At 54.0% G+C, this 9,854-nt stretch overlaps 1 protein-coding gene across 1 annotated transcript; it reads left to right on the top strand.

Moving 5' to 3' along the window:
• Window positions 1–6,212: 6,212 nt before the first annotated feature.
• CCR6 (C-C motif chemokine receptor 6) lies at window positions 6,213–8,890 on the top strand. Its single transcript, XM_068984977.1, has 2 exons — window positions 6,213–6,344; window positions 7,772–8,890. Exons 1-2 carry the CDS (start codon window positions 6,213–6,215, stop codon window positions 8,888–8,890), a joined length of 1,251 nt encoding a protein of 416 aa, XP_068841078.1.
• The last annotated feature ends 964 nt before the right edge of the window (window positions 8,891–9,854 follow it).

The raw sequence follows: 9,854 nt of genomic DNA on the forward strand, positions 1-9,854 counted from the left end.
AGACCCTCCACTCGCAAAGGCACCTCGCGAGGTTCCAGCCCGTCCTGCCCCCACGGCCCCCAGCTGGAGAGGAGAGGGGCACCCGCTCTAATCCTTTCCTCTCCAAAGAGCACTCCACCAGAGACCCCGATTCGGCAGGTCTGACCCGGCTCACACGCGCCTCATGCTCTGTAAGCAGTGACCACTGTGCCTGACCTGGGCTTTGCTGGCCCCCAAGGCAGCCCGTGCCCAGCTTGCCAAACCGTTCAAATAATCTTCCTGACATTCGGTCAGTTCTTTTGATGCCATCTCTACTCATTGGTCGCCTTCTTACCCTTTGCAGGGTGGTGTAAGCCTAGACCCTCTCAAATGGCCTCCTAGCAGGTGGTCAGTGACCTCGCCCCTCCCTGGCCCCCGTCTTTGCAGAGGAACACCCCGCTCTGGTGCACGGGGTCTCTCTGCACCATCACGGCTGCTTGGCTTCCCTTGCTTCTGGCCAGCCGCGTTTCCCACAGCGCAACTCTAAACTCCTCTGCAGGTCTGACTGTTATAGACTCGACGACACTGTCCCGCACCTCGTTTTAAACCTTACAACGACTTGGCCTAAGAATGGAGCGTCAGTTACTTTTAACATTCATTGAGCATTATTTACCTTTCCTGTTGTGGTCACGATAAATTTCCTCATGTCTATTTTATTCTCTGTTCATTAAAGAAGGTACAGATATGTCTCCGTTTAAAAGTCTTAATGTTTTTACCAATTTTCATAAAAACAACAGAGAGTCCTTCTGTTAGAACAGAGTCCTCCAAAAAGCTGACTGTTGCTGCTCAAGATCTGAGGTCACTTACCTGCGGGGAAGAAAGGCGCTTTGCCCGCTGTGGTGACGCTGATGCCAGTCTGTCACCAGCACGATTCCTGCACAGACCTGACATGATTTTGTGATGAGGGTGGTGGTCTGGGGCAGGCTGAACCATTTCCAGGTACTGCTCATGCCTGGTGCACACGAGGACTCGAAAGCCGTGTTTCCAAGAACACTGAGCTTCCCCACAAGAGCGATGCATCCGTCATCATCCGCATTGAATAATGCTTATTCCCAACAGCTGTATAACACTATCCCTGACAAGTAGTTCCCCTGAGTGGGGTTCTGGCTGGACCCAGTGCCCTGGGTCCTCCCCAGCCGCGTTTCAGCTGGGCTGCCACCCTCATCTCCACATGGGACGAGGAGCTAACCCCGCCCCACCCAGGCGCCCCACCCAGGGCCCATGCTGATGCCCCAGGTCTGGCCTCCCCCCGGGGCCCCACACGGCCCCCCGCAGCACGGGGTCTCCACTGCAGCTCTGCCCCAGCCCCCACCCATGCACCTGTACCCCTACCCCTCAGCCTGTCCCTCTTGCTCCTTCTGGGGTCATCGCTAGTCCTTCCGCCACATTTTTGTGATGAGGATGGTGGTCTGAGGCAGGCTGAACCATTACTGCTCGTGCCTGGCACACACGAGGACTCGAAAGCCGTGTTTTCAAGAACACTGGGCTTCACCACAAGACCGATGCATCCATCATCACCCACACTTGAATAATGTTTATTCCCAACAGGTGTTTAACACTGTCCCTGAAGAGTAGTTCCCCTGAACGGGGGTCTGGCTGGGCCCAGTACCCATCCTCAGATCTGAGACCCGCTCGGTCCTCAGTGGGGACCTGTCACTGGCATCAGTGCATTTACGTGGAGCCCCGTGCAGTTGTTTTATCAGCCGCTTGAGGCACAAATGATAGCAGTAAATGCCCCCAGACTGAAAGCAGCCTTCAGTGGGCTTTGCCAGCGGCCATCATCCTGACAGGGTGCATCTCGGGCACCTCAGAAAGGCACCCTCCCCTCCACTCCGGGCCATTCGGCCGGCCCCTTCTCCCCGTTCCCCACCCACAGCCATCACCGACTCGGCTTCCACCACCGTCGTTCGGCCTTTTCTAGAATTCTGTATAATTGGAACAATGCAGAACCTGGGCATGCATGTTTAAGTTCTTCCCAGAACAATGCCCTGGCGTCCGGGCGCTCAGCAGCCCCTGGCTGCCCACGGACTGGGGCCCAGGTGTCTGGGGCACCATTTACATGTCTACTTGCCAGCCGATGGGCACTGGGCTCCTTTCCAGCCTGGGCTGCTAGGAACAAACCTGTGACTGCGCGTCTTTCATTTCCATTCTCTTGGGTCAGCGCAGGGGCCAGTTGCGGTTTGGGTGGTTAGTGCGTGTGTGTGTGACCCGAGAGGCCTGGCCCTCTTTTCTCATAGCCGGTCTCTGCGTCACAGCCTCACTGCTTGGGCGGGATGCCCTTGGCTGTCTCTTCCACGTTGTCGCTTGCCCTTTTGAGTTCAGCCAGTCTGGTGAGCGTGGCGTGGCCTCTCACTGCGGTTTTAACTTGCGTTTTCCTGATAACTAAGGACACGATGTGCCCTTTCTTATGCTTGTTGCCATCCATGTGTTTTCTTTGGTGAATCGACTTAAAATCTTTCGCCTGGTTCTTCTTGGGTTGTCACTGAGTTGTAAGTGTTTGAAGATGTTGGCTACAGTGATGAGATATCGGTTTACATTCCCCCCCGCCCCCATTCAACGGTCTTTTTCATTTTCTGAAGTCTTTCAAAGCACAGAAGTCTTAGATTCTGATGAGTTACAATTGATCAGTTCTCTAACAGCTCATGCCTTCCGCAATCTATATCAGAGATCTCCTTCACTCCCAGGGGCCTGACAATTTTCTGCTAAGTTTTCTTCCGGGTGTTTTGTGCGTTTACCTCTCACATAGAGCTATAACCTCTGCTGATTTTTTTTTTTTTTTTTTGCCTGTGTTGTGAGATAAGGGTACAGATCAGCTTTCATCTTTCATACGAGAAAACCCAGCTGTGCTGGCTCTATTTACTGAACAGACTGTTGTTCCTGCCGAATTACCTGTGGTCCTTTAGCAAGAACTCAGTCTTGCTTCTGTCCTGCTGCTCATGGACCTACGCTTACAGCACCCACTGTCCTAGCTACTGCAACTTTGTAGCAAGTTTGGAGATCAGGTATTGTGAGTCCTACATGTTTGTCTCTCTTTCAAAGTTGCTTCAGTTCAGTTCAGTCGCTCAGTTGCGTCCGAGTCTTTGCGACCCCATGAATCGCAGTGCACCAGGCCTCCCTGTCCATCACCGACTCCCGGATTTCACTCAGACTCACGTCCATCGAGTCAGTGATGCCGTCCAGCCATCTCATCCTCGGTCGTTGCTTAGGCTATTTTAAATCCCTTGAGTTTCTTTATCATTTTAAATTTACCTTGTCGATTTCCACAAACACCCCTGCCACCGTTTTCACCTGGGTTTGTTTATCTCTGTAGATCAATGGAGTGAACTGACCTTTTAACAATATTGAATTGTTTGATCATAAATATATAGATATTTCCATTAATTTAGACTATTTAATTTCTCTCCGTGTTTTATAGTTTTCAGGGTATAGATAAGGGGGGATGTGGCCATAAATATTTGATTTGATGTTTTCTGATGCTATTATAATTTGGTTTTTCAATTTCAGTTTCTAAATGTTGCTGGAATATAGAATCACAATTGTTTTGTGCGTGTCAACAGAGTTCAGTCTGATGTTAATCCCCATCAGTGTATTTCTTTTTTCTGCTGTACCTGAGAGGTATTATGGATCTTAGTTCCTTGACCAGGGATGGAGCCTGGGCCCCCTGCAGTGGGGGCATGGAGTCGGAACCCCTGGACCAGCAGGGAAGTCACCCAGCCTGTGTAACCTCATTCTACACATTGCGTATCTCATCTGCAGGATCTTTCTTCGGCCTTTTTGTATCTCCCATGGCGCTCCTCATCGTGTCTGTGCTCTCCTCTGCCTTCCTGATCACGTGCAGTGTTTATAGTGCGTGTGTGCTAAGAGGCTTCAGTCGTGTCCGACTCTTTGTGACCCTGTGAACTGCAGCCCTCCAGGCTCCTCTGTCCACGGGATTCTCCAGGCAAGAACACGGGAGCGGGCTGCCGTGCCCGCATTCAGGGGGTCTTCCCGACCCAGGGATCGAACTTGTGTCTCTGATGTCTCCTCCTTCGGCAGGCGGGTTCTTTGCAATTCCTGCCACTTCCGGAACCTCACTGTATTTATACCAGCATCAGAGCAGGGGCCACAAAGAGCCAGACACAAATGAGTGACTGGCAGACCCACGTATCGTGCGTTCATAGCAGCTGCTGGAGCCTGTTTTGCTAATTCCATCATCCGTGCCATTCTTCCGTCTCCTTGGGTAGCTCACAGGTCACTTCCCTGTCATTCTGGATGTCTGTGCCTTAGATCAGTTTTAGCTGCGATAACAAATTACTGCAGACTGACTGGCTTCAACTACAAACGTCTTACTTCTCACAGTTCTGGGGGTTGGGAAGTTCAAGGTCAGGGCCCCAGCAGATCCAGGTCTGATGAAAGCCCGCTTCCTGGTTTGCATCTTCTCACGGCGTCCGCACAGGAGGGTGAGCAGAGAGGAAGTGGGCTCTCATACACGTCTCTTCTTGTGAGGCTGCTGATCCCCCGGAGGCCTTGCACGGGCAGGGGCCTTGCACGTCCACACGCCGTCACCCTGGGGATTCGGCTTCAGCGTGTGAACCTTGGGGAGTTGCAAGCATTCAGTCTACAGAAGTCTAGACATCTTGTTGGGTACCTGACATTATGAATTTTACATGTTGAAGGCTCCACTTGGTCGTATATCTTTAATTTGGGGATTCATTCATTCTGAAGGTAGCTGTATGATTGGAATCAGATGGCTCATCTGAGACTTTCTCTCAGGCTCTGTCCTGGCAGGTCCGGAGAAGCATTTATCGTAACCCAGCTTACTGTAACCCTGTTACTCCTGAGACCGTTCCCTTCTGAGGATGCTCCCAGGGTCCTGGGACTTGGAAGGTCGTGGTTGCTGCTAAGGCCAAAACCCAGCCTCCGTTCGCTGGAGCTGAATAAAAGTGCAGAGACAGAGCTTTGGGTGAAGCAGAAAAGAGCAGCTTTGATTGTTTTTGCCAGGCAAAGGGGGCTACAGGGCTTGGGACCTCAAGCCGGTGCCCTCCCTTGAGAGAGGAGAAAAGGGTCTCACAGTCCAGGGAAATCGGGCTGCAGACTAGGGTGCTGGTGTGTAATCTTCTTTCAGAAGTTTCTTACAAAGTTTCAGAATCATCCCAGCTGGTGTCCAGCCGTCAGCTGTCAGAGGCTCCGGTGGTCCTAGGGGCCGTTGCTCTCTGCCCTTCTTTCTGGAACGAAGGATGCTCTGAAGGAAAGGGCCGTGAGGGAGTGTTTTCTTGAAGAAGTAGGCAGCAGGGGCAGAGTATAGTTCTAACCAGAAAATAATCACTTTCGAAGTGCAGTTCAACAAGGACAGGAAAAATATCTGTGAGAGAGAGTGTTGGGCTGGGCTGACCGCTGACCGTTTAATGCTGTGGGGGCCGTCAGCCGGCTCTGTCACAGCCCCGCCCTGCTCTCAGGAGGCCGGTCTCTGCCTGCGAGGCATCTGAGGGCGGCCCCGCGCCCGTGCTGGGGGCTCTTCCTTGGCTGTGCTCCCCTTCCTCTCAGGACAGCTCTGCAGGCCCTTGTCTCTCTGTGTGTGGGGCCCTCTCTCCTCTGCCCGTCTCCCTGGATTCTGGCCCCTGTCTCCTCAGCGCCGTGAGGAGGCCGTTCTCTGGGCCCTGCTTTGCACACGGGAACGGCCCCCAGTGAGAACCCGGGGACTTCACAGAGCTCAGACCACAGTCCCCGTCCGTCCCCAGTGTCTGAAAACTGTGATTTGATGCAGTTTGGGGGCGAGTTTGGTTGCCTGATGCAGTACAGTGCGCTTGGTCTCTACTAATCCCTCGTGGCCGGAAGCACAAATCTTGAGGTCATATTTCGACTGATACATTTAATCTGGTGATCTGATGGATGCTTATCTCCTCATATGCCTCTGCAACACAGAAGCTCTGATTGTGCGTCTTCCGCAGGCGGTTGTGAAAGTGCAGAGGTGAGCCAAGCGTCCCTGCAGTCTTGTGTCCAGAGCAGGGACCAGGCAGAGCGGAGACTCGGGCCCCGGGCAGCAGAGAGGGAGTGGGTTTAGGCCATCTGGTGTGTGGTCAGGAAGCCGCAGTGGGAGAGTCACGTGACCCAAGAAGCGTGTGCAGGAAGTCCTCCAGGGTGACCTCTGCATACCCGGGATCCCTCCCCCAGCATCAGCGTGGCCTCCATAGCTGAGGACGGGCCTGGCACAGCCGATGGGCTCAGGGCAGGGGCCGCCTTCTCCGTCTGAGCACCCAAGGCTGGCGTTTCTGTTCTTCCTGGCCTCCTGGGCCGAGGGCGCGGGGGAGCGGCAGGAGCTGCAGGAGAAGAGGGAATGCGCGTTTCACGTGAGTCTCAGACGTCCAGGCCAGGGTTTTATCCGTGGCTGGATGACAAAGCAGAGCGCTGCGCCACACCAGGTAAAGAGGGACGAGGGAGTGTGGGAAGAGCACCGAGCCTCCTTTCCCCTCCGCCTGTTTGTTTCAAAGTGGTGGGCTTCACAGGCCTTCCTGCAAGGCCCGGCTCCAGCGTGCACCCACCTCCCGGTGTGCTCCTTGAGCCTGGAGCCCTGCAGCTCCCCTGTTGGCATTCCCAGCACATCCTCAGCACCGTCGGGGTTGTTTAGCAGCAGTCAAGCCGACCCGGCCAGGCTGGGGTCTCACAGACACCTGGTGGTCAGCATTCCTCTTGAGTCAGAGTGGCCACCTGACAGGGGTTGGTTCTCCAGGGACCCAGAGCTGTGCTGCACACAGAGCCTTCCCTAACCACGCCAGCCTAAGCCTCCCTCCCTGAAGCCTGGTTTCTGAAGATAAGGGTGTGTTTGCCCCAGCAGGTCAGTGGTTGCTAGCGAGAGAGTGCATTTTGGACACATCTGTGGCTCCTAAGTCCCTTCAGTCGCGTCTGACTCTTTGTGACCCTAGGGACCGTAGCCTGTCTATAGGACTCTCCAGGCAAGAACACTGCAGTGGGTTGCCATGCCCTCCTCCGGGGGTCTTCCTGACCCAGGGATCCAACCCAGGTCTCTTGCATCTCCTGCTCTGGTGGGCGGGTTCTTTACCGCTAGCACCACCTGGAAAGCCATGCAGTCTTTAACAGGATATATAATATTTTCAAGCGAGGACTATAAACCATAACTATCCTAGCAACATCTACACTTCTACAGGTTTTGTTCAGGGGCATCGTGTTGAATGTGATTAAACCGAATCTTCAAGAATGTTTTTCTGCGGAATGAGCCTGTGGTTTTGCTGGTATCACCCGTTTTTACACTCCAGATGGGGGCCCGCGGCTGGCGTGCCCTTTTGTCCACGCAGCCGTCTGAAGCTGCTTTCAGGCTCTGCCAGCAGACCTGAGTAGTGGTGTCAGAGACGACACGGCCCACGGATTCTAGAATACTCACCGTCTGGCCTTCTGTGGAAAGAGGTTACTGACACCAGTTCTAAATGAGCATTTCTGTATAACACAGCATGCTGTGCACTCTTGTGTTGAAGCGGGAAGAATTCCGTTTCCTGAACTCTCTGGCTCTCCGAGAATACTCAACTTCAGTGCGCTCTGCTTTCCTTCCTGCTTAGGTCCACGTCTCTCCCGTTCTCTCCACTGTGAGCCAGAGGAGGTGAAAAGGCCACTCCCTCCCAGTCCAGGCCCGGCCTTCCTGCCCAGATCAAGCACCAGGATGAGAGTGGTGAGCATCCTTTCTACTTTGCCTGGGAGGATAATATCAGTCAGTTTGACTCCTAGAAACTTACACTGCAGCTGACTATCCTTTTCCACTTCCCAGGAACCAGTGAATTCCACCAACATCTACGATTCAAACGAGGACTACTTTGGATTGGCTAATAGTTCGGATTACTCGCTGGATGATGACAGCCTCCTGTGTTCCTTGCAGGAGGTCAGAAGTTTCTCTGGGCTCTTTGTGCCGGTCGCTTACTCCTTGATAAGCATCTGCGGCCTCCTGGGCAATGTTCTGGTGGTGGTCACCTTTGCCTGCTATAAGAAAGCCAAGTCCATGACGGACGTTTATCTCTTGAACATGGCCGTGGCGGACATCCTGTTTGTCCTCACCCTCCCGTTCTGGGTGGTCAGCCACGCCACCGGTGAGTGGATTTTCAGCAACACCATGTGCAAACTGACCCGGGGCATCTATGCCGTCAACTTCAACTGCGGCATGCTGCTGCTGACCTGCATCAGCCTGGACCGCTACATTGCCATCGTGCAGGCCACCAAGTCCTTCCGGCTGCGCTCCAGAACCCTGGCTCACCACAAGCTGATCTGCCTGGCGGTGTGGGTGGTGTCCATCCTCATCTCCAGCTCGACCTTCACGTTCAACCAGAAGTACAAGCTGCAGGGCGGCGACGTCTGCGAGCCCCGGTACCAGACCGTGTCCGAGCCCATCCGCTGGAAGCTGCTGATGCTGGGGCTGCAGCTGCTCTTCGGCTTCTTCATCCCGCTGGTGTTCATGATCTTCTGCTACGCGTTCATCGTCAAGACCTTAGTCCAGGCGCAGAACTCGAAGCGGCACAGGGCCATCCGCGTCATCATCGCGGTGGTCCTCGTGTTCCTGGCCTGCCAGATCCCACACAACATGGTGCTCCTCGTGACCGCCGTCAACCTGGGCAGGACGGGCCGCTCGTGCAGCAGCGAGAGGCTGCTGGGCTACGCCAAGAACGTCACCGAGGTGCTGGCCTTCCTGCATTGCTGCCTCAACCCCGCGCTCTACGCCTTCATTGGCCAGAAGTTCCGGAGCTACTTTCTGAAGATCATGAAGGACCTGTGGTGCGTGAGGAGGAAGCAGAAGGCTCCGGGCTTCTCCTGCTCCCGGCTGCACTCGGACACCTTCACCTCCCGGCAGAACAGCGAGACTGCGGACAACGACAACCCGTCCTCCTTCACCATGTGACGCCCCCCAGGCTCGCGCAGACAGGACGGAAATGCATGGGGTGGGGGGGCGTGGAAATGAAGCAAAAGCGAGTGGGGTCGTTCCTATAGGATCAGGGCCGCGGGGGCTGTGGGTGCTGGGGGGCTCCCACAGGCAGCACCCCCAGCTCATCTGACCGGGGGTGCCCTGTGCCCCTGTCCCCGAGGGCTGGCATTCCACAAAGCAGGCTTTGGGAAGCGCTGGATGAAAATGAACTGCTTACAAGCGCGAACACTTTCAGGAATATTCGCAAAGCAGCCTTTAACCACAGTTTCTCCTGGTCATTGCGAAACACCCCATGGCTTAAAAACAAAACGGAACAGGAACAACAATCAAAAGCCCTCACATAGCTCATTTAGGCAAAAGATTAAACATTTTTCCATTGCCATGGTTACTGTTGGTCATCACAGCAGCAAAATGGGCTAGCTTGGGCTTTGTCTCATTTCCTTGTGATACGCTCAGCTTGCATGAGACTGTGAAAGAGCAGAAGGAAAATCAAGCTCAGAGACCGAGGAGGTGGCCGCATAAGTGCTGGCGATGCTGGTCCCCAGGGGTCAGGCAGCTGCGGTCGCCACAGGACGTCAGGAAGCGCAGCGTGCTGTGTTTCTCTCCACGATGGCGAGCCTCTAAAATCAGCTAGACGAAGGTGCTTAATAAATACTTGCTTAACAAAACATAATGCAACTGGGGCTTCTAGTACAGGTTAGAATGAAAGTTGCTCAGTCGTGTCTGACTCTCTGTGACCCCATGGACTATACAGTCCATGGAATTCTCCAGGCCAGAATACTGGAATGGGTAGCCTTTCCCTTCCCCAGGGCATCTTCCCAACCCAGGAATCGACCTGGGGTTTCCTGCATTGCAGGTGGATTCTTTACCTACTGAGCTACCAGGAAAACACCAGTTTGAGTTGGTGGTTTAAATTTTTTGAATTAGTTTTTAAAAATTT

Source organism: Capricornis sumatraensis, chromosome 13 (assembly GCF_032405125.1).
Source record: "Capricornis sumatraensis isolate serow.1 chromosome 13, serow.2, whole genome shotgun sequence".
NCBI classification, from domain to species: domain Eukaryota; kingdom Metazoa; phylum Chordata; class Mammalia; order Artiodactyla; family Bovidae; genus Capricornis; species Capricornis sumatraensis.